The sequence below is a fragment of the Punctularia strigosozonata genome (genome assembly GCF_000264995.1).
Source record: "Punctularia strigosozonata HHB-11173 SS5 unplaced genomic scaffold PUNSTscaffold_7, whole genome shotgun sequence".
Classification (NCBI taxonomy): Eukaryota; Fungi; Basidiomycota; class Agaricomycetes; order Corticiales; family Punctulariaceae; genus Punctularia; species Punctularia strigosozonata.
In genome coordinates this window covers 351,179-374,382 of record NW_006767439.1, presented here as the reverse complement: position 1 = coordinate 374,382, position 23,204 = coordinate 351,179, and the positions used below count along the sequence as shown (strand labels likewise).

At 53.0% G+C, this 23,204-nt stretch overlaps 6 protein-coding genes across 6 annotated transcripts; 3 read left to right on the top strand and 3 right to left on the bottom strand.

Annotated features, from left to right (window-relative positions):
- Nucleotides 1-676: 676 nt before the first annotated feature.
- Nucleotides 677-2,918, bottom strand: PUNSTDRAFT_113813 (cytochrome P450; the record flags this gene model as incomplete). The annotated part of the gene is made up of 11 exons (XM_007384127.1): nt 677-1,031; nt 1,099-1,180; nt 1,239-1,419; nt 1,573-1,586; nt 1,654-1,762; nt 1,822-1,937; nt 2,006-2,157; nt 2,220-2,337; nt 2,395-2,523; nt 2,589-2,666; nt 2,726-2,918. The coding sequence occupies 11 exons, from the start codon at nt 2,916-2,918 to the stop codon at nt 677-679; spliced, it is 1,527 nt and encodes a 508-aa protein (XP_007384189.1).
- A 651-nt stretch (nt 2,919-3,569) lies between these two features.
- Nucleotides 3,570-5,359, top strand: PUNSTDRAFT_134627 (uncharacterized protein; the record flags this gene model as incomplete). The annotated part of the gene is made up of 14 exons (XM_007384126.1): nt 3,570-3,610; nt 3,661-3,699; nt 3,764-3,774; nt 3,840-3,907; nt 3,962-4,020; nt 4,103-4,151; nt 4,218-4,236; nt 4,292-4,331; nt 4,386-4,396; nt 4,453-4,487; nt 4,542-4,760; nt 4,816-4,878; nt 4,937-5,215; nt 5,270-5,359. 14 exons carry the CDS (start codon nt 3,570-3,572, stop codon nt 5,357-5,359), a joined length of 1,023 nt encoding a protein of 340 aa, XP_007384188.1.
- A 2,685-nt stretch (nt 5,360-8,044) lies between these two features.
- On the top strand, nt 8,045-11,129 carry PUNSTDRAFT_143881 (uncharacterized protein). Its single transcript, XM_007384125.1, has 24 exons — nt 8,045-8,133; nt 8,195-8,233; nt 8,293-8,303; nt 8,360-8,373; nt 8,426-8,479; nt 8,542-8,596; nt 8,659-8,716; nt 8,776-8,785; nt 8,842-8,860; nt 8,914-8,953; nt 9,008-9,018; nt 9,078-9,112; nt 9,168-9,192; nt 9,247-9,258; nt 9,312-9,367; nt 9,429-9,529; nt 9,586-9,610; nt 9,664-9,726; nt 9,776-9,833; nt 9,883-9,911; nt 9,966-10,115; nt 10,179-10,244; nt 10,303-10,737; nt 10,793-11,129. Exons 1-23 carry the CDS (start codon nt 8,096-8,098, stop codon nt 10,357-10,359), a joined length of 1,026 nt encoding a protein of 341 aa, XP_007384187.1. The 5' UTR covers nt 8,045-8,095; the 3' UTR covers nt 10,360-10,737; nt 10,793-11,129.
- A 1,421-nt stretch (nt 11,130-12,550) lies between these two features.
- PUNSTDRAFT_143880 (uncharacterized protein) lies at nt 12,551-14,366 on the bottom strand (the record flags this gene model as incomplete). The annotated part of the gene is made up of 14 exons (XM_007384124.1): nt 12,551-12,580; nt 12,637-12,657; nt 12,714-12,771; nt 12,825-12,870; nt 12,922-12,940; nt 12,990-13,058; nt 13,114-13,361; nt 13,414-13,450; nt 13,497-13,547; nt 13,594-13,631; nt 13,690-13,758; nt 13,806-13,866; nt 13,920-14,008; nt 14,057-14,366. 14 exons carry the CDS (start codon nt 14,364-14,366, stop codon nt 12,551-12,553), a joined length of 1,146 nt encoding a protein of 381 aa, XP_007384186.1.
- Nucleotides 14,367-18,221: 3,855 nt separating this feature from the next.
- On the top strand, nt 18,222-19,139 carry PUNSTDRAFT_113810 (uncharacterized protein; the record flags this gene model as incomplete). Its single annotated transcript, XM_007384123.1, has 3 exons — nt 18,222-18,327; nt 18,397-18,680; nt 18,741-19,139. The coding sequence occupies 3 exons, from the start codon at nt 18,222-18,224 to the stop codon at nt 19,137-19,139; spliced, it is 789 nt and encodes a 262-aa protein (XP_007384185.1).
- Nucleotides 19,140-19,536: 397 nt separating this feature from the next.
- Nucleotides 19,537-20,292, bottom strand: PUNSTDRAFT_68391 (winged helix DNA-binding domain-containing protein; the record flags this gene model as incomplete). The annotated part of the gene is made up of 1 exon (XM_007384122.1): nt 19,537-20,292. The coding sequence occupies one exon, from the start codon at nt 20,290-20,292 to the stop codon at nt 19,537-19,539; it is 756 nt and encodes a 251-aa protein (XP_007384184.1).
- Between the last annotated feature and the right edge of the window lie 2,912 nt (nt 20,293-23,204).

Genomic DNA, 23,204 nt, shown 5'->3' with positions numbered 1-23,204 from the left:
CCGAGGGATCCAGCGTAAGCAAGGAAGCTTCGTCCCCGGCCATCGTATACCCGCTCTTCATCCCTTGTGGCGCCGTCTCGAGAAAACAGGGAGCGCAGAGAGAAGCTCAGGCGCATCCACTATCAGAAAAACGCGGTGTAACGGCAACCGCGCAACAGTCCAGGATCCGATAGGCTTCACGATGATGCGCAATATGAACGCGCACGTCCGCCGATACAGAACGCTTCTGCGAGCGCCTACTATATGCGTTCATTATCACCCCAGCAAGCGAGCGACGCCAGCCGAGCGCATAAGGGGGACGAAATTTTCGTGAAGATAGCGAGGTTGCCGGAGCTGTCGAAATTAGCCATCAGGCGACATGTTCATCGAAGCCTCGCGACTTCTGCTCATGTGAACTTTCTGTCTTACAACTCCGGCGGCGGCACAGGGCGCGTCGTCCGCGGACCCACAGATAATGACAGGAGACCGATTTTCTATTCGGCAAAGCCTATCTACATGGACAGCAAAATTAACAGTGAACAGCAGAAACAACGACCGAATGAAATAGATGTATAAGTCAGCAAAACCAGAGCGAGCGAGAGGACCGATTGTGAATGAATGCGAGGGTTGCGTGCATGACTAGAGCGATGCGATGCGAACGAGAAAAATATGACGAGGAACAGATGGTTTGTACATTTCACCGGTACTCCTCCACGGAGCGGATGAGCGCCTCGGCCCGGGTCGAGCGCGGCTTGAGCGCGCAGGGGAACTGCTTGGGATGGCTGATGAGACCGCTGGTGTACTCCTGCGTGGGCTCAAGGACGTGTCCGTGCTCATCCTTCGCCTTGGAAATGTCGAACGCGGCCAGGGCCATGGCGCATGCGAGCCACACGGACTGGTCGGCGAGCTGCAAGCCAGGGCAGATGCGACGACCGAAACCGAAGCAGAAGTGCCGCGGATCCTCCTCGGCGGGCTTGCCGGGGGCGTCGATGAAGCGCGAGGGGTCGAAGGCCATCGGGTTCGAGTAGGTCTTGGGATCGTGCAGGAATTTCCTGGGGCGCGGTTCCGGTGTGAGCGGACTGTATTATATAGCTCCCAATGGTTAAACAGCAAACATACCAGATGTTCGCGATGCAGACGGTGCCCTTGGGGATGAAGTACCCGTCGTGGATGTCGTCTTCCCGCAGTGAATGGGGAATACCTGCGAATACATTATCAGCACTGGGTTCTATTCGCTCATCGAGCCGCTCGAAACTCACCTTGTGGAGCGACCGGGTTCCAGCGGAAGACTTCCTTGACGAGCGCATCAACGTAGGGTAAGTGATCACGGTCCGCGAGCGTCGGGAGACGGTCGGTGCCCACGACCGCGTCGATTTCAGCCTGAGCCCGCTTCTGAATCTCCGGGTTGAGCGTCATGGCCAGATAGAACGAGTACTCCGCCTAGCACGGGGAAAGCGTGTGAATACCAAGCCCAATCCGAGGCAGATGTGCGAATCACTGACCGAGACCGTCTGTCGTTAGGCGAAAAGAAGATCATCCAATAGCGCAGTTAGCGATCAGAAAACTAAAAATCAAGGACTATAATGGCCTTACAGTATCGGCACCGCCTGGAGGAAGGAGCGGCAAGGTGTCAGAAAATTGAGTAGGTTCCTGAAAATTTCCAAACCGGCTTACCGCCGTAAATAGCAAACGCGCCGAATTTGATCAGGTCCTCCGTATGTGGCGTGATGTCCCCAGCCTCGAGGTGCCTGGATGTATACGACGGAAGCTCGGTCCCCGCGGCCTGCGCAAACGTAGATCAGGACACTGGAGCCCCGCATTTGTTGAAGACGGCGAGCTCACCATCTGGTCCTTCACAAATTGGTGCGGCGCATCGATGGCGGCGTGGAGCCTGGACTTCATCTCCTTGGCATCCTTCTTGAAACCGGCGCCAGGGAACCACTCCGGCAAGTACTTGACTGTGGGAACACGAACGCGCACAGTTCAGCGTGATTACCAGGACTGCATCGGGCTAATAATAGCTCACGTGCGGGAAGGACGTCGACGAGGTAGGCGCCTGGCGTGGATATCTGGGCGAACTCGTCCATGGTCCGCTCGATAAGCGACACGACAGGGTCATGACCGTCGTGGTTGACCTCGTAGCCGTGCGAAACCTTGAGGATGATCCCACCGGCTAAGCTGTAAAGGACGGCAGTCAGAACTTCCCATCGTCGCTGAGATAGAGACGAGAAGGCACCCACCTGCGTATCTCCTCCTGCAGACGCGACGAGTCCTTGAGAGCGCGAAGGAGGAACTTGTGGGTCTCCAGCTCCTGGATGGGACGGTGCTCGGCAAGGTTGGCCTTACCAGCCAGCGCACCTGCGGACGAGAGACGATGAGGAGCTGAGTGATAGGGGCGCGTAAACGGTAACCAACCATGCATTAGCCGGCGCAGATCCCGGAAGCGTTCGCCGTAGGGAACGAGAGCGAGCGCTTGTTTCCAGCCAACGAGCTCGGCGCACATCTCCATGACCGGACGGTCACTATAGATGCTCGATTTTTTGTCTATCGGCAAAGGCCGGTCAATATCCTCGTCGTGCCTTTCATTAAGGATATACAAATGGACTTACCGAGCAACTCTACAGCGACCTTGGCCGAGTTGATGATAAGCATCCTCTGCCCGAGGAGGTTGACCATGGTCATGTCGCCTGTTCCCGGACAGACCGTTAGCAGTGGACGGCACGGTACCGTCGCGCGTCTGTCTCACCGTACTGCTCAGACCATTGGTAGAAGGTCTTCCATTCCTGTTCCTTGGGGAACTGGTGCACGTTGCCGATAACGGGGAGGCCCTTGGGACCGGGTGGGTACGGGGCAGGCTGCTTGGGCTCGAGCAGGCGCTTGAGGAGGTAGAGACCGAATGCAGCGAGCGACAAGTCGATGGCAGAGATGGAAGAGACCATGGTGGATCTGAGGACTGACAGACGGGGAGGGGTGCGGTGGAAGTGAGGAGGAGGGAAAGTTCGGAATGGTTCAAAAGGGGAGGCCGATTTACGCTACGCGGACGGCCGGCCCACGAGTCTGCGAAGATCGGCTGAAGGTGATGTGCATATTTGGTGTGGTACACGAAGGCACTCGGCGGGATGTGAAGCCAGAAAGGGCAGTCCACGTTAGCGAGACAGAAGCCGGCACGCGGACGGTGGCTGTGGCGTATTCTTCCATTTACGTCGCTCCCCTTGTCGCCCGATCCGTCGAGATGAGCTTGCCGATTACGTTACCGGTCGCGAATCCAGATCACGTCAAGGTCGCTGCCTATTCGGGCGTGGTTCTCGGGGAAAGAAGCGATCGGTCGTAGGCGCCACGGCAACAAGTCTCGCCCCGAACACGCGTCGCGTCGCTCCTTCTCGGCTGCTCCTCGTCTGGGTTTCTGTTTGCCCTGCCCGATCAGTCCTCCGCGGACGGCCGGTGAGAACGCCGTGCTAGCCGCCCCGATGGTACTTAACCGGTCTTCAACGCCTCGTGCAAATTGGATCGTTGTGTTCAAGACACCGTGATCTCCGTTAGCACCCCACACTATCGTTCCGCTCCTTCACTCTCTTTTCTTCACCCTCGTCATGTCTGCTGCACCCGCCCCCCACATCGTGCTCGACAACACGTACGTTTTGTTCGCTAGCAACTCCGGCGACGGACTTACGCGCCACATAGACTTGGAGCAGTCTACATCGGAGTGGTCCTTTCCGCGGTGTAAGTACCCTTTCTCGAATAACCGACACTTAGCGACATGGAAACTGATCGGACTTTTCACCAGCCTATTTGGAGGTCGGCTCGCTCTGCTCCTCTGACGCGTGACGGGCTCGTTGGCTAAACCCGCGCTCGCTGTCCAGTGTCCTGTCTTCAGACGTATCACTACTACGACAGCTTCCGAAACGACCCGTGGTATTTCAAGACGTTGGTAAGCATGCTCGCCTGTACGGAGTTGTGCATGGCCTTGACCTGCCCTTATTAGGTTGCGGCCGTCTTCATCTCCGATGCGACCAACCAGGCCCTCATCTCGCACACTGGCACGTCACATACAATTAATATCCGTCTTCGGCCGGGCCGCTTATCTCGCGCTCTCTGGATCCGCAGTATATTTCTATCTCATCAGCAACTACGACAACCCTGTAGCTTTAACCGATCTCATCTGGAGTCTCGCGGTAAGTGTATTCTCCTACGCTGACAACGGATCTCGGAACGCGGGGCTTACAACTGCTTTCGTCAAGGTTGAGGTTATCTTCAATGGTGGGAATCCGATGCTCTCGTTGCAGAATCGCGCGATTTCTGATTGCGAGTATAGGCTTGACAGCTTTCATGGTGCAAGGCTTCTTCTGCTTCCGGTCAGTATATACTTAGCGTTATCAAAATCAGAGAAACTAATATTGGCAACATAGCATCTATCGATGTACGCATTACCATGTGTGGGCTTTATTGCTATTCACTTACCCCATCTCCTTGCAGTAAGCCAACGGAACCTCTACATCACGCTCCTCACTGTGAGTTCCCATGTACGCGTCTACGTCGTCCTCATGATCGCTCATAGAGCGTAGGTTGCGTCCACCATCGGCAACTTCTCCGTCTTGCTCGCGTACACCGCTGGCGCACTAGGGCTCAAGAACCTCTTGGAGCTGCCCAAGATCAAGGCGCTGTCGCTCGCCATCAACTACATGGCGGCGATCACCGATGTCATCATCGCCGCGTCCATGGTCTACCTGCTCCAAGGCGCGAAGAGTGGCTTCAAGCGGACTGACACGACCGTGAACAAGATCGTGAGTGCACTGGCCTTGTCTCTATCGCGTAATAACGAACTCATCCGTTGCACAGATGGTCTTCGTGATCAACACTGGCTTACTCACCAGTATATGCGCGCTCATGTCTTTGATCTCGGTAAGCTTCGATGGAGTCAACGAGAACGACAACGGTGTACTGAGCATACATGACTTAGACCCTTGCGTGGCCAAAGGCGTACATCTACATTTGCTTCTTCTTCATCATCGGGCGGCTGTACAGCAACTCGCTCATGGCCGCGCTCAATGCCCGCTCGGGTGGAAGCTTCAGCTCGCTCAGTGGCGCGCGCAGCGGCGAGGGCATCGTCACCGGCTCCTTCGCCGAGGTGACCCGCGGCGGGCGCTCGCTTCCGCTCGCGAACATGAAGCCGTCGACGAAGGGCCGCGGGGAGGGCATCACGATCACGATCGACCAGACCACGGACTTGGACGACAGGGTGAGTCCCGCCAGCGAAATGGTGATTGTGCATCACTGTTTCCGATAGACGTAGGAGCGGGGTTTGCTGACAGTGTGGTATTGTTTCGTGCAGCAGTCGTCGCATACCCAGTTCAGCGAACGCAAAACGGAAGAAGTCGTCTAAAGCTCGTTTTTTCGTTCGAACGAAAGAAAAACAACTCGCCCTGTCTCGTCTGTCTATTGGATATCCGCAACTGCATCTCACATCGTCGCATTCGCAATTCTTTTCCATCGCTGTCGCATCTGTCGTGTTGCATTCCTAAACGCAGGATACCAAAGATACCGCTAAGTATATAGTCGCCGTCGGGTGGATACCATCGCCCTCCTCTTCTTCCCGCAAACCGAAATGGAGGAGGAAAGGGGGCGTGGAGGAGGAAAAAGGGGGTCATACTGTAGATGTTGAAAGGCAAAAAAGTGTAATACTCGCTATACGCCCTCGTGCGTTAACTCACATACTGGAAATCGGTTATTGTTGCATTGTAACTTCGTCTCTCATTTTTAGTACGCTCTCTCTTTTCCTTGGTGACCGGAAAGGACACGATTTGTAGGTACACTGAACGTAAGTACAACGCGATCCTCTCCTGGCACAATGACTCGTCGTGAACGCGAGACTTCGTGGCTCTCGAGATAGATCTCACGTCCCTCGTGATTCTCAGAAGAAGATAGAGATCGTAAAGCCTAAATGGCGATCGTGATGGGATAGACGGACATGATGTCAGGACGAAGACGAGGTCTCAGCAGACCAGCAGAAGACAGCAACGAGGTATTGGAAGAGACGATTTACCACGTATAATGACCTGTGAGTATCTAATGTACAGGATATTATGTGAACGTGTACAGGCCGACCCTGCAACTTCGGACCAAAATGGCGGTCAATCCGATCGCTGCTCCAGACATCGATGCAGAAGAACACGGTGAATTGGCAGCGGCCGGTATCAACGAACGACGGGCTTTTCATGGAGAAGTCCACACGTGCAATTGTTGGCAAGTATAACGACGCAACCGTGAAGTGCCGGGCACGTCGGGAAGCATATATCTCGATGAGGATATCCCGTTGTTGATTGAGGGGCGTGATCACTGGTCAGCGCGACGACAGATGATGAACATCAGCGGTTGCGTGAGCGGGCGAAGACGAATGCGGTGGCCTTTTCCGCCGCAGAGGGACCGCGGTTTTCCATGGTGATTTCCGGGACGAAACACAGAAAACGAGAGAGGAAGGGAGCGGACTACAGACTCCAGAACCTGCATTGGTTCTGCCGAGATTGACCAGAGACACACCTCTACGGCGAAGAGAAAACGAAACTGCCGGTGTAGAACTGGGATACGGTGTAGGCTCTGCTCTGAGAATGAAGCAGCTGTCGTGGGTGTCGCCGTCCGTCGACGCATGGGACATCTCTGAGCGAGGCGCTGACGTAAAAGCCTGGGATGCGACAGAATCGAAAATGGCTTGCGCCGAGAACAAGATAGTGGAAGACTGATTGGCCGATTGATCGGTGTCCCCACCATGGCGCACACCTTTGCTGGTGCCATTGAGTGCTTCTAGGTGTAGCCCGTGCAGCCTCAGTTATCACGAGTAAGACGTCGTCGTAGGTGCATGTTTGCTACGGTTTTGCCAGCGCGATCCTGAGGACAGCAATCCGCGGACCATGAGTAAATCCGGTGGGTCGCTGGAGTCCGTAAATTTTCTGACTCGAGCGTCTCGAACGACGCGTATCAATCCACCTCTCTCGCGTGCGGGTGCGGAAGGTGGCGTGTTCTTACGAATTGGGGCAAGCCAGGAAACGCCCCAAGTCGACTTCCTTTTCGGCCAGAGGAAATCTGATGAGCGTTCGACGCCCGAGCCGGATACGGACACAAGCCCATGCCTGCTTTGGGACATACCTGAGAACCTCCAGAACTCCCGCCACTGACAGCAACCCCGTCTACCTCGTCCTGCTGCAAACGATCGGTACGAGCGCGGTGTGTGGTGGACAGTATAACATCCAACAAGGGGAGGCGATGGGACGAGAGGACCGGCGACCTCCAACGCCCCCGCTAACTTGGATGACTACCGGCTCTCGCCGGCTAGCGCCCTGGAAAATTAGTTACCGGCTCATCCATCTTACGAAACCGAAACCTTCTCCTGCGGTTGCTCTCCGGTTGCAAACTGGGCTGGCTTCTTCACGCCCGACTTGCGGCCCAACTGAATGTGTCTATGGCTTCTACTCTGCACTGTCGTGGGCTGTATACGCGCATTTCTGGACGGTTTCTACGCTCGTAAACGAGAACGGATAGATTGCCCGTTCAACGCCTTCACGAGGTCACATGAGCATCGGACCTGACATTTGTGGGGCCCCAAGGGGTGCCCATCAATTCGCGGACGTTGACTTGCAATATGGTGGTCAAACATCTGCACCCTATCTCTCTGTTCATGCTGTGGTTGTGTTACAGCAATGAAACTGATACCCGTCTTACTGTAAGACATCGGGAGAAGAGCACCCCGGAACTCGCGGTCTGAACTCGCAGGATCCGGAGAAATCGCAACTTATCGAGGACTGCTTCAGGTGTTGTTCACGCGATACCTCGCCAATCAATTCGGCCGGACGGGAAGCACCGTAACGTTTCCCAACGTCAACCCTGGACAAGCTTGGACAAGCCGTCGCCTGGGCCCCGACGAAGGGACACCTTCTCGAGTTCTTCCTGTAGCCGAGGGGCGCTCAGGTCACGCACTTTTAGGTCAAGATAGCCGCATCCGTCCCTCCTTTTGAGCGTCGTTTCATTTCCGATCCCCCCTCCTTGACATCCCCCTCGGTGCCGTCCACCCTCCGCCAATCCTGCGTGTCGGCTATTACCTCCCTCCATTCTCCGTAGGACAACAGCCATGGCCACCGCTCCCGTTCATCTTGTGCTGGATAATACGTACGTGAAGCTGTCATGCGTGCTTTGCACACCGACATGAGTTTGACGTGGTGGGATTTAGGCTCGGCGCAATGTTCATAGGCGTTCTTTTGTCCGCGATGTAAGCAAACCGTATAATCGTCGTTGATGCTTGCACGATGTACTGAATGACGTTTGCAGCTTGTATGGCAGTAAGCGATATTGTCCCTTGTTCTTGACATTGCATGTTCACGGTGAAGCACGTCAGTCTCGTGCCTGCAGGTACGCCTCGTCAACGGCACCGAGTACTTCTATGACTGATGCATTGTTATAGATGTGGCATTACATGGACACGTTCAGAAAAGATCCGTGGTACCTGAAGATGCTGGTTCGTCTTATCCTAGGCTGCATGGCGGTCGCGTAAGAATTTATCATTTAAACACCACTCAGGTCTCCGGCGTATTCTTCTGTGACACTGTTCATCAAGCACTCATTTCGCACACTGGTATACACCATTCACCCCCGCTTATATCAGACATAACTTCTTACAACAAATGCTATTTCCAGTTTATTATTATCTTATTTCGAACTTCGACAATCCCATCGCGCTCAACAGCATCGTCTGGTACGGAGTTATCCCTGCGCGTTTGCGGTGCTATGCTGACGATCGTCGCCGCACAACAGGAGCTTGGTCGTAAGTCTGGCTACATGTATGAACCTACAAATCAAGACTTACCCCTCTGTCCATAGACTGAGGTGCTTTTCACCGGTATGCCCAAAGCGCCGAGGTTATTTCAAACGGTACTCATGCATCGCTCATAGGATTTACTGCGTTGATGGTTCAGGGCTTCTTCACCTACCGGTACGCACATCGTCGACTTCAGAGTGGGTCAATACTCACCGTCACTCTTCGCAGCATCTGGAGACGTGAGTTTTGGTGTTATAACTGTCGATTGAAGTTGCTAATCAGAACCTCACCTCCGCAGTCAGCCACAAGAACATATACCTGACCGTCTTCGTCGTACGTTCAACGCGCTTCGCCCTGAATATACTTCGGCTGAATCAGCGCTTCGCAGTCCGCAGTGGTCCTCGGCAACTTTGGTGAGAATGTCCGATCGTGAGCATCGGCATCACACTGACTTGCGATGCCTACAGTGGTTCTGCTGGGTTCGTGGAGCTGAATATTTATATACAACTTCCCTGCTAACCTCCTATAATAGCGTATACTATCAGAGCATTCCAGCTTCCTTTGTTGTCGCAACTTCCAAAGATCAAGGTTCGATCCCTCCGCCTGGACCGGCTGCTCACTCGAAGATGGTTAACTTTAATTCGTACAGCCGCTTTCGGAGGCCATCAACATCATGGGCGCGATCACGGACGTCCTCATCGCGGCAGCCATGTGCCTCTTGCTCCACAATGCACGGAGTGGATTCAAGCGGCGAGTAGTCCTTCTATACCCTGGCTGTGAGCGAGTCTGACCTCGTCTTGCAATAGGTCGGACAGCACGATCAACAGGCTCGTGAGTGCCACGGACACGGATCGTTCGCCGTCGATTCACACTGCTGTGGATAGATGATCTTCGTTTTCAACACCGGTCTTCTCACCAGTGTCTGCGCTATGGCGTCTTTGATTTCTGTGCGTCGCACGGCGTTTTCCGCTTATCGGTGCTCAATGACCATCTAAGATTCTCGCATGGCCGAATGCCTACATTTATATTACATTCTTTTTCATGATCGGCCGACGTACGTGCTCGCTATCGCGTGGCTAACGTTCTCTGACCGTGTGTGCTAGTGTATAACAACTCAATCCTTGCCGCCCTGGTACGTTGAGTCCCTATTCGAACGTTCCACGGAATATTCACTTGATTCACCCAGAACTCGCGCACCAGCGGCGGCAGTACCTCTGCGAACGGTCGCAGCAGGGACAACGGTGACGTGTCCGTGTCATTCGGCGCAAGCAACACCCAGCAGCGTTCGTTCCAATTGTCCAACGTGAAAAAGACGTACCCCGATGGTGGTTATACAGTGAGATTCCGCTCGTATCGCAGTCGCCGTGCGTAGCTGACAGTCGACGTTCGCTCGCTGCAGTCACCGACGCCGAAGCAAGGAATCACCATCAGCATTGATCGCGACTTCGAGACGTATGATGATATAGTACGAATCGTCACGGACAATGTCGGAGATGTCAACTCATGTTTATATCGTCGTCCAGGAATCGCACAACGCCAGTGTCACCACCCGTGTTGGGGACATCAAGTCCGAAGTCTGAGGTTCGTACTCGTCACGGGGTTGTATCAAAAAGCCCGGTCCAGGCGACAAGGCACCAAGAATATAAGTATATTCGTATGTTCATGTCTTTGCGGCCAATTTTTGTGGGGGCTTTGAGCCCAATGTTACATCACAATTACACGTTCAATGTACATACAACAACCAATTGAAACAACGAAGCGATAAAAATCGCATAGACTGTCGGTGCACAGTTCCTTCTCGGAAGTGTATGGCACTATCATTCGTCCCCAACGAGATTTATGCACTATGGAAGTCTACTGTATTCTTTAGTTTGAGCTCATGACGTATGTGAGACTGCCAAGAGGTCGGCTCGCGGTTCAAGAGCCAGCGCAAAGTGTTAGTGTTGCCTGGTATCCCTCTAATCAATGATGGCGGTCAGTCCATGTCCTCCCATGAAGCAGCAGAGTACGTGCTTCTTGTCATAATAGAACAGCAGTCGCTCGAAACCGTCCTCGGCGACGTAGCCTTGGATACCCTTCGCCTTCGTGAAACTTTGAAGCACCCGTTCCCGAGGTAATTTTACAGCCTCCACGGTTTTCGTCCCGCTCTCGCTGTTCTTCAGTTCATGCGCGAGAACCTTAGCGACATCGTCCAGAGAACTGTTCTGTCCGACGAGTTCATAGCTGGCATAATTATGCGCCGTAGGATCCAGGATGACTTCTGCAGCGACCGACGCGACGTCACTCAAATCAACGAATCCTTGGAGCACAGACGGCGTGTACCATGCCCCAAGCTTCCCCGACGATGCGGCCTCCTTGATGTCGATGTTCTGCATCATTGATGTGGGCTACGAGGAGACGAGTCGGTTGTGCCCGATGGTGTACGAGAAGATCGATTAAGCATTACCTGAAGAACCGTATGGTTGAGACCCGATTCCGTCAGATATTCTTGGATGCTGACATCGATAAAAACGGGGAACTTCGACACACAGTATATCGGAAAGGACGTACGGGAGTTTGTTCTTGTGATTGATCAATTTCGTAAGGAATGGGTGGAGTACACCGCAGAAAACGAAGTGTTTGACGCCCGCTTTCGACGCAGCGTCGATCATCGCTATGCCCATGGCAGTCTCCGTCGATACAAACGTCGGGCCATTGTAAAACACGACATCTATGCCTTCGCAAGCAGACGCCAGTGCTTGAACGTCGAGAAGGTTCTCTACGATGACGAAGTGATGGTCCTGAAGACGGGGAAAGTTCTGCTTTAACGAGTCGATGGATCGCTGTGAGCGTACGAGCAGTCGGATGTCGGACGTAGAGGGAAGCAGCGCCCGCAGGACGTAGCGCGACGTTCGACCGGACGCAGCGGTAAGCAACACGGTCATTGCAAGTGCTGGGCTGATGTTCCCCGGGCGAGAGCCCTTATCCTTATGAACGAGAGCTCAGAATAAGCGCATTACGTCATCTGCATAGGATAGGTATGAGAAGGGTTGCACATATACACGGACTGACCCATCTGAAGTGGATCGGGGTGCCACTTGTGGGTTGAATCCCTCACTCAGTATATTACAGCCTAGCTCCTCCGAGAATGGATTTTGACCATGAGACCTAGCAAAGACGGCTGAGCTGCATGACATATATGATCCACTATGCACGATGGGCTTCGTCAGTGACCCACGCGATGGTCTTCCAGGTGGCATTCTCAAGGTTCAAGAGACTGAATATCAGAAAAATAATTGTATTGATGGCCTGGTGCGAGGGGTGTCCAGTGCATTGGGGGTAACGTCAAGCCCCTGTAAATGTTCGGCACCGGAGGATGGAAGGAAAGTCGACGAAGTTGTGGTGTCCCGCAACACCGCACGCATGGCGGGCACACGTGGCTCTCTCGACCGCTGTCCCACATCACACCGAGGACAACGAATTGGATATATACCGAAACAGCACCTCTATTCGTGTCCATAGCGACGTATTGTTACAATTGTAGCCGAATGTCTAAAGTTGTCCATACTATGATGCAATGGATAGTCTGTGCGATTTGCTGATACATAATAGCATGATTTGGCTGGTTCATGATGAATCTAAAATACGAGCAATGGTCGTGAGTGACAGCGTAATGCTATCGCATCCGTATCCATCCACACATAGGTCGTTATGGTCGTTGCAAGCGCGGTCAACGCTGTTGGCCTGTCTTTTGTTTCCTTGTGGGAGGGGCAAGCTATAGCTCACATGATCTCAGACGGTGAATCTGGTCAAGTCGAAGTTCTACTCCAGCGATTAGTATTGTCAATGGACAACATGAAAGGTACAGATGAACGCACCAGTGGTTTCATGCTTCGAAGCTTTCGCGACAACGTGTGAGTTACTGCCGCTGGCAAAACAGACTACGCCACGGTACCTGGGGTTTCTGTCGGATAGGACGGCCATCTATTTCATTCTCTCGTCGAAGAGAGGAACTGCAGGGGATACTGTCAGTACAGCGTTACATCTGTACAAGGGCTGTGCTGACTAAAGCCACTCATTCAACTCCGCAAGCGTTGGATGAGGGTTGTGACCTTATGAATGCATGATGAGAAGTCCTAGTTGTCAAGTCCATTTTTGCTCACGCAATATTGCCGTTAACGACTAGTAGACTGGTCAGCTCCATGCAAAGACGAGTACGAGGATCCCATACCCTTGTCAAACAACCGCCGTTATCATCGGAATATGTTTCTTGTCTGTCACCGCATGCTGCGATAGACAGCTGGGCAGCGGCGAAAATTAGATCAGCCGCTAATCTTATGTATATTGAAACTGACGACATCGGGAAGCCTCGATTTAGAAGGAGCGCATAATCCAGCACAGAGCTGATGAGGGTATTCGTAAGAGTTCTGTCGTGACGCTAGAGGAGACGGGCTGTCGGGTGACATGAGGACGGGGGAAGTGTTGACGGGCGGAGAATGTTGGCCGGTGAGAACCTTGAGAGTGCATTGTCTCAGTGGCGCGACCATCGGTCGCAGCTTGCGTAGTGCTTGAGCAAGTAAGTGACAGTTCCCGTGTTCCAATCCTGCTTGAAAAGTGAGCATTGAACGGGAACGAGAGACAAAGTCCTCGCTCACCGAAGAATGAAGCAGAATGGCATGAATCCACAACCGCCTAGAGGCGTGTGAGTTACTGACGGGGCAAACAATATCAGGTTTACCGTCAACTTCGCGCCCGCGGGTAATTTTCCAAGTAAGGAATACCGTAACTCCTGGAGTGGTTGAGTTGATGACAATGCTGATCTCCATGATTTTCACCTTGTCACGGATCGGCAAACCATCTGAGCACCAGAGTTCTGGAATTGGCAATGTTAACATTCAGTTGTTTGATACGGAGATAGTGCCCAAGCTCACTATTCGCAAGTCTCCGGTCGGCATCGTCCAAGCCCGTCGACGAGGGGCTGAGAGAGGAATGACCCGCATCTAAGATCATTTGAGTTTAGCTGATGACTGTACAAGCATAGACCTACAAAGGAAGAAAAATCGATCGCCCTTTCGCGCATCCTGAGTCATCAATCTGAGCCGCGTGAGCTGCTCCAGTCCGTTAGCCCACGAGCAACACGAAATCCTGGAGGTCTACGCACCACGTTGCACCTAGTGGGTCGAAGCTCAGGCTTGCAACTTTCATGGTCGATCATCGACACCAGTTCGTCCTCTTCGTAACTGTACGAAGCTGCAAACCCTTGCTCAATGAATATCCTTGTACAGTATATGGACGTACAAATAAGCAAGTTTTTCCACGCCTCCACATCTTTATGTGTGTCTCTGTAAGGCCCGGAAGACAACGGGGTAGAATCACTGTCGGTTCTCGAGTGGTTGATGCCTATGAGCAGCCCTCGCCTGCGAGGAGTAGGATGAGATTCCGTGTTTGATAAGCCTAGCTGCTGCACCATCCACTGCCAGAGTGTCATGAGCGTCGTAAGGATCGTAAGTATGTTCGTGAAAATCATGAATAGCATGTCGAAGCAAAGAGAGACGTGAGTGAGGATGAGACCGTAAGGATCGACGACGGACCGGGCAGGTCTGCTCATCCCAGCGGGTAGATCCCTAGGTTCTTATAGGGCAAGTGCAACATTTTGCCCAATGGCGCACCGCGAGACAAGAACAACACGGCTAATCATGATCTTGCAGATCCCTGATGACCGCGCACACTTCTCTGCGCCACTCCGTCAATAAGGTCCTGGTTGCTTGATGGTCGCCCAACGAGCTGACTGCCATAGTCTGAATATAATCGTAGCCAACGGAGGCAGTGACCCACCAGTACAGCACATCGGATTCCGACTTGGCCACGCGTGCGGCAGTGCATCAACCAGTTTGTAAAATAATACCGTCGAGCTCGGCTGAGGCAACGCACCTTGGCGAACAGACCACTGAATATGTCTATTTAGTGGTTACTACCAGGTTTCTCGCGCGTTGCCTGTGAGTTCCGCTGCCCCCTCGGTACTCGTGTCGAAAAGAGTCTCGTTGCCCGACCTCAAAGCGCCCACGAGCCACGTGGTTCCCACGCTATCGATGCTCTGTATCCTAACCACGGATTTATTTACTGAAGTTTCTGCAGCTTCGCGTCCTCGAAGAGACTTGTGCATCTTTGGTATAGATACTGATACACACGACTCTACGCTTTCCATATTATCACACCGCGAGCCTTACGAATGCTGCTCGGTAAACGAAAATTGTTATGTGTCATAGCATTTGCTCCAATGATCGGCCCATGCTAAAACTTCAGGTGTTCGCAACGCTTCTGCACCGGTACAATACCCCCTGAACCCGTTGCCACCTGACGCCGTGAGCGGTTGCTGTGTCTTCCTCTTTGCGGTAAGGGCTGTATTTCATGTTCTTGCCCCTAATAGCTCTCCGGCGATTACATTCTTCGCGCAACTTATTCTACGTACGCCGCGCATCGGCTGCTCGTTGCGACCGACTCTTGCCTCTGTTTCGGGTGTCGTAATGAGACATCGAGCTCCAGCGCATACTGCTGAGGTGAACAAATCATGGTCATCGTTTGACGCAGCTGACAGGTCATGGCATCCTCCCGTAGTACGGAAGCGCTGAGCGTGGGTCGCGCACCCGTTCAAGTTATTCAACTACAAGTGTCAACTCGGTCTTGCGCGACCGGTATATATCTTGGTGAGCCCGAGGCGGCGTCATTTACCGGTGACGCTTGGATTGATCTCGCATGCTATCGCCTCACTGCTTGATACAGCCGAACGCCTGGTTACATTGCAAGAACAGAGAAGGAAGAATTGACCGCCTATGGGGAACTCCATGGCCAGCTCGAACAATTCATAATGCAGTCTTTTCGGCGACCGATTCTACACTGTGCATTCAGGCTCTAACAATCAACTTGCATGCTATGACGTGGCCATCGCCTAACATAGAGCGACAATTTCCAATGGCGCTTGCTGGCCCCGATGTATCCGGTACTTCACTCAACCACACGTTGGGCGCAGACCAGTGCGTGATTCTATCAACATTAAAGCCGACAATCATGACCTAGCGTTCTGATCGTCCCCTTCGTACCTTACGATCTCTGGCGACCAACGACACGTCTTGCCGACGAACGCGTTGGGAGGTCGTGGTGCTCACGCTACGATCATGCAACGTACCTGTCTCGGTGCCATGATGAAGAGCAGTGGCAGTAGCACTTCGCACAGTAGGATGTACTGAGATATGCATCGCCCAATGACCCCGATCGCTTTGTGTGCTCTTGCGGCCTCGTTGATAGTCATGAGAAGGTGCACGGTTGGGCATACGTAAGTATGCAAGTCACGAGGGTTTCTATAACGACGTAGTAGACAGTACTCGTCAGGACGTTGCCTGGGATTTATCCGTCCATGTCAGCACTATAAGGTAGCGAGTAAGGCGACTCTTCACCTTCGCGCAGGCGGGACAGGTTGGAAGGCATCCAATCCGGGGTATGGACGAGAGAGACTCGGAAACTTCCGTGCGCGTACTAACAATACATGTCTTGCGAGGTCCCCAGAGAAAGAGCGAAGTCACCCCAATGAAGCTGGTGAACGCAACTTCGCACGTTCAAGGTCAGCGGAAGCAACGCCATCTGCAGCGAAGACTCGGTCGTAGCGGTAATTGGAGATGTTCGATGTGTTCAATCTTGCGTAGTCATATGGAAGCCTGAGAGACTGTGTGCGAGTCGGTGGCGCCTTTTCCCGGAACGGGCACATCCGGCTCCGGAAGATATCCACGGTCAACTACCGCGAGTAGAACGACGGTCGCGCCGCAGAAGATGCACAGTGCGTGCATCGGATAAGCCTCCAGTTGAAGGGGAGACGCGGGTGGTGTGCTGGTGGTAAAGCAAGGCTTGATACAGTTCTCCCAGTCGTAATAAGAACCGAGAGCGTCGTCGCCTATCAGCGCATCGCAGAAGCAATGCGGTTCCGGCGGGTGCTTGCTCTCGGACACCAGTCATCGCAACCCGAGGTTGTGTAGCATGGGTCCTAGTCAAGCTCCCGTTACATGATTTGCTACTAGATCACATGGTGGTTTGCATCAGCGGGTAACTGCGGGTGATCGGGTGCGGTCAGCTCCCACCGTATCTTCATCTCGTCTTTTACCTCCGCTTCTCGTCAAACGAGTGTGGGTAACGCAACCTCCCACAAGATAATTACGTGTCGGGCTCGCAATCAGTGCATACGCGCCGCATGCTTCCATGTCGAGCAAGAGTCCACGCTCCACTGATAGAGCGTATATGGTCACTGCGGGCCGCGAAGAGAAGGTGAAGGACATTGCAGGTTAGGCATGCGCATGGATATGCAGTCCCACACGCATATAACATGAGGCTGGATACGACGACGTCTTGGCGCGTCCTCGACATCGGGAACCCAGGCAGCGCGAGAGGGATCCAAGGTACACGGTCGGCGAACAGAGATGTGACCGGATCGGTAGTCGAATCGTTTGTCGGTTCCTTCCGATCCGACACTACATATGAGCCGTGTCGACATGCCGACGCAGCTGTATATCCCATTCTCCGCAGGCTCCTTTCTTCATTCCCCGACCCTTTGGCTGATGATGCAAACCATCGGCTCCGAAGCGACAAACTGGGGGCTTACGAGAGGAACACGCTACGCCCAAGGTAACATCCATCTCTTCCAAGGATAGCAAGTGCTTACAATGGCTCGTAGTTACAGGTGCTATGGTTGTAATCTATGAATCTAGTGAGCACATCGTAGTGCGAGTGTAAACACCCATCTAACAGTTCGCAGTATTTCAAATGGATAGCGAGGTACCGGATCGTCTCTCTCGTTTCACCACGTAAGAGTGATGACTTTTTGATTGTGAAGATACAGTATTTCTGGGTAAGTGCGCTTTTAGTGCCTGCCGTTGAGGTGCGCTGATATGCCGTAGAAGAAGCGCTGGACATTGGGCAAATTGCTGTTTATCTGGGTACGCATATTGTCCTGCGTCAAGTCCCTATATGAAGGTGTCGTTCATTCAGAGTCGCTGGTTGGGGATCGTCTATACCACGTAAGATATGCTGCTCCTTCAGCAGCTAGAGGATAGCCTGATGCACACTATTCCCTCAGGTCCATTGCTGCTGGTTCGTCGTGTTCGTCCTGGCAAGGCACGAATTCAACTAAGGACGGGTGATAAGGCTTCTTGCTGGAGCATCCCAGCTTTTCCTTGTAAGTTCACTCTTCCTATCCGAGATCTGCTATTAACGATCAAATGTCAGCTGTGCGATAGTCCCCTCGTCCGACAGGCGTAATACTGACATCACCTCCGTAGGCAGCGCCTTCTTTGACTATTCGGGCATCCTACAGAGCACGCAAGTCGTGACCACGCACAGTGAGTGGATCACGCGCTCCGTAGCCTGTGGATCACCACCAAAACTGAGACTCATAGTCATGCTCGAGCTTCGCCTGTACGTGATGTACGGCACTCGCAAGCTGTTTGGCTTGTTGCTAGTCAGCCTTCTGATTGCGGAGCTCATCGTGTGGAATACACTCCGCCGATCGAAGTTTCGCCACGTCAGCAGTACGTACCAGTCTCGTCCCTCGCAGAGGTGCTTATCCGAGACAGTATGTTGACCACCCTTCCACATAGCTACGAATCAAATATCCGAGCACGTATTCATGTGTGCACAAGCTGACCCGCCGGGCGCGCCACGCATAGCGTACGAAACTCTCGCTGGGGTCTGCGTGGAGCTCGTCCTCCTTGGCCTCGCCGCATTCAAGGCGTGGCAGAACCGGGACCACGGCGGACTGCTCTCCCGCGGCCGAGGAGGACCTGGTAGCATGATTAACCTGCTGGCCTGGGATGCTATCTTTTATTTCTTCCCTATTTTTGGTATCTACGCGGCAGCTGGCGTCATTTGGCTTCATAACGACGTAAGTCACCTACGTACTGCCCGAGCGAGGACTCGTAAAGTCTCAGTTCATTCCTGTCAGATTCGCATCAACAGCCTCCTCACTGGACCAAGCGTCGCGCTGTCTTCGGTGCTCGTCAATCGACTCATGATCTCGGTCCGGAAGGACTACTATGATCGTGAAGATAATGCACAGAGAGCCACAGGGCGGCTGCCTAGTGAACTGGAATTCAGTAACGATCCTTCGTTAGCTACCGAAGAAACGGAGATAGAAATGCATCCATCTGCGAACGTGGACGAAGAATCGGCTCCGCAATCGTCAACGGAAGCGCACACACCACACGCCGCGCAGCACCGCATAGATATGGCGTCGTCACAGCCCGAAGCGGGCGCGTCCCGGAACGCGAACCGGCCGATACAAACAACACACGAGCCTGATATATGGATGCCTCGGGGTTATAGCGATAGAGGAGGATTCTGAGCAATTCGTGATACTCAGATCCGATGCTAGGTGGGTGTAGACATACTCGACGGTGTACGATAGTGTATTGTTATCGCGTAAAGTGTTGTTCTGGATTCCGGCGGAGGACTTCTGTAGCATTCCGTGAGGCTATTGCAGAATCGGACGGAGAGAGGTATCGTCCTGGCTTGATGACGTGTCGGAACACACGTATGCACCTCGTTAAGCTTCGGCGCCTGGCGACGATTGCTGACAGCGCTCGGATGACACCTGTTATAGGGGCTCAGGCATTTCACCCTTTGACGGCGCGACTTAGTTAGAAGGGAGTGTAGCTGTCCTACCATAAAGATCATTAACAAGGTCGATCATGCAAAGAACGACGTTACCTCAAGGCTCAGCAGCGTGCATACTGCAGGGATTACTCGTCCCACTGCATAGCGGAGGGCACCCAGTACGAGACACCCCCGCGCTCATCCTGCTCGTCAATCCAGCACAGCCCGTCCCGAAGGTGCATATTCTGCAAGGCAGCCCGAGCTCGATCCCGGGTCCATCCTCGACGCTCCACCAGCAAGTCTTCGACGATCCGTCCTCCTTCCTCTTGAGCAACAGCCAGGACGACTGCTTGGTCCGCGTCTAGTTCTTTCACGACACTCCGCACCATCTTTCTGCCCCCGCCGACATCAATGATTTCGTAGCCGGCGCCAAGGGGTTGCAGTGTTTTGATGCTGCGCACCACATCCTCCTCCGTCACCGCCCCGCCTTCGACGCCACGTAGCTTCCCTAAGAGCCTCACCAGCTCGCTCATTTCAATTAACCCTCCGTTGCGCTCCCTAGTGACGACGCATATATCCACGATCTGGACGCCCAGTTCGTATTGCCAATCTCCAAGGTTGAGCATCTCGGCCCACCAACCGCCCCGCCTCGGACCGGCGAGTGGATCAACGCCGATGGACGAGCACATCTTCTGGAAGGCATGTCGAAAAGCGGGATCGCGCTTGATCGAGTCCCGATGCGTGCTAGCGAAGCGCAAGAGGGCAGCTCGGAATTGAGCGAGTTGCGAATGAAGGTTCTGAAGCTGAGTTTGCGAGAGCTCGTTCGAGAGTTCAACGAAAGATCTCTGGGATTGTTGCTGTCGTTCAAACGCTGCAAGACCGACACCACCTAGACGATGCATTGAGAAAGCTATAGAGTGATCGTGTATGGTATTGAGAGCTTCGGATTCAGGAGTCACTATAGGCGCTGGGCATCACATGTTCACATGATCACTTCAATGACCGTGACGTGGCTCAAACATCTTGGTCGGCGAGGGTGGACGTACGCGCATACCACAGTAGACATGTCTCGGCCGTTCTCACGTAACATTGACAACCGACATGAGATCGCTCGTACGTCGCTGGGGTGCCCTAGAAGAAGGTACACGATGATTATCGGCGCAGCGATGCATATGCCAAGCTCATGGACCCCATCAGGATCTAGTGTCCTGCGGTTCTCCCATGCCTGGCATCGACGCAGTTGCCCTCCGTTATGAGCGAATCGAGTCCAAAACCCAATATGCCTCTTTTCTGAACACGGATCTGGAGAAGCGCCTGCGGGACGCGGGCGCAGTACCGTTGTCATTTCGGGGTGCCTCACCAATCTCTGCTACGAGACAACTGCGCACACGGTAGGGTAATGTGAAAAAGGCTAATGTTATTAACATCGGTTTATTAACATGTTAATTAACAAGTATATAACTTGTAAGAAAGTCCCGGAGGCAGCACCTATGTAAAGAATGTAACTTAATCAAATATCTCGTGGCTGCTCCTCCGGGAGCGGTACACCATCCATAGTTGCTGATATTGTTAATTTTGACTGCGAGTAAGTGTACCTGACCAGCCGCAAGCTCTCATTGGACGAGCATAGCTGTGTAGTCATTCCCACACCTTAAGCCTCGGACTTCCGACTTGCGCGGTGTCTGTCAGCGGGAATCTCTCACCGCGCCTTTGGAATACAATGCCCGCTGCTTCTCAATATGAACGCTCCTATCCCGAAGCAGAAAATCTATCCCAGGACGAATTCATCAAGCTATTGAATGATCTTGATCACTTGCTGCAGCACTTGCCGGCTGCGCTTCCTCTCCGTAATGGGACAGAATCCATGTATTGCAGTTTTGTCAACTTCACCTTGGACTACGAACATCTCAAGCACACCGAGGATGAAGTTGGGACTTTAAATGAGCAGTTCAAGGAGGTTTTCGGTTGGAAGACACGGACTACAGGCGATGGGTTCCTCACTATCCAGGAGAGAGGCACGGCTATCTGCTCTGTCACAAAGATTCTTCGGGAGTATCACTCGAAGTTTCTGGATAACAATGTGATCAAGAAGTGGGGATTAGATATTGCTGAAGCTGCACGGAAAGTCTATCATGACTCGGCGTTGGAAATTCCTCTTCCCCCTGACCCTGTGCCCCACACGACCTTGCAAACCGAAGAATCTTCTCCAAAGCCCACCAAGCGGAAGGCAGAACAGGTCCGCGGTCGACCAGAGATCAAAGTCATTTCGACCTTGGCAATCAAGTTTACGAAGGTTGACAAGGATGGGAAAGAGAAGCCATGGTGGAGATGTGTCGCCGAGGGATGTGACTATGCCTGTGCAGGCCATCCAGGACAGGATCGTGTCCTCCGCCATGCCACTGGATGCCCGGTCTTGGGAACGCATTCGCCGGATCTCAAGGCCTTTGCCAATGATTCCGCTGCAGGCCAGTCGTTAGGTGCGAGACTGGCTGAAACGGAAACGGAGACAGAAGGCAGACCATTACCCAAAAAACCGAAGGTCAAAAACATATGGGACTCGTTTGTGAAAGCTGGAGTGCAGCGTGAGAAGGATGCAGAGGCGCGCTTTCAGAATTTGGTCGATTTACAGATCGTTAAGCTCATCTGTGTCTGCGGAGTCTCTCCCTCCGTGATCAACTCTACCATCTGGAAAGATCTGATGCGACTTCTTAACCCGAAGTACCATGCTACGTCCACCGATGTTTTCACCAACAAGCTCATTCCTGCCGAGGCGGCAAACGTGCGGAAATTGCAGATGGAGCAGCTTCAGGCCAAGGGAAGCCTGACCATTACATTCGACGGCACCAGCACTCGTGGCCAAGACTCTCTCTACACTGTCCACGCTACTTCCGCATTCAACCGCCACAGCTACTTGCTCGATGGATACCAAGGATCGCGTGAAAGCCATACTGTCGAGTGGATCACATCCCGACTCCTCAATGTTTGTGTACTTCTATCTGTCGCAAAGGCACGCGCTCATGGCACATACAGACCATTGAAAGCATTGGCCCAGGCCTTATCCTCGCCGTATGTTCTGACAACACTACAGTCACCAAGAACACCCGACGCGAAGTCACCAAAGCTATACCAACCATTACAAACCTCCCCGATGCCTGTCATCATATCCACAACACGATCGAAAACATCACGAACTTGCCCGAATTCAAACCAGTGAGTATATAGCAGCATGCTGTACATTTGGACACATCCTAAGCGTGATCAGATGAAAGATTCGATCCGGGCTGTTATGAAGCACTTCAGCAAGTCCACGCAATCTAAGGCACGCCTCCGTCAGTCTGTCACAGCTGGAGGAAAGAAGATTGGCGCACTCAAGAAACCCGGAAAGACTCGTTTCGGAAGCATGTGGTCTGCGGCGCATTCGCTCCAGGTGTAAGAACCCCTAGATCGTGGTACCTTAGGCGGGTACCGAACCGTCGTGGTTGTTAGACTTGGCGTAAAGTCTGTCGTCGTAGTCTAGGCTGTGTCGTGTGACTTAGGCGTGAGAGTCAAGACTCTAGGCGCACTAGGTCGAGTGGGGTTGTTGTTGTTAAGGTAGCGGTGTCTTAGTCTTAAGTCTAAAAGGCCGTAACCGAACCGTCAATCGTTATAGCGCTAAGGGCGTGTATAACAGATGGACGAGCTGAAGTCCATCGACTTCAGCTAGCGTCTTATATACTACTATACAAGTACTGTACTAGAACCTTCCAGTACCTACCATAACGTTCTATACTATTCTACAATGTTCCTTATGAGTCACAGTCGAGTCGATAACCTG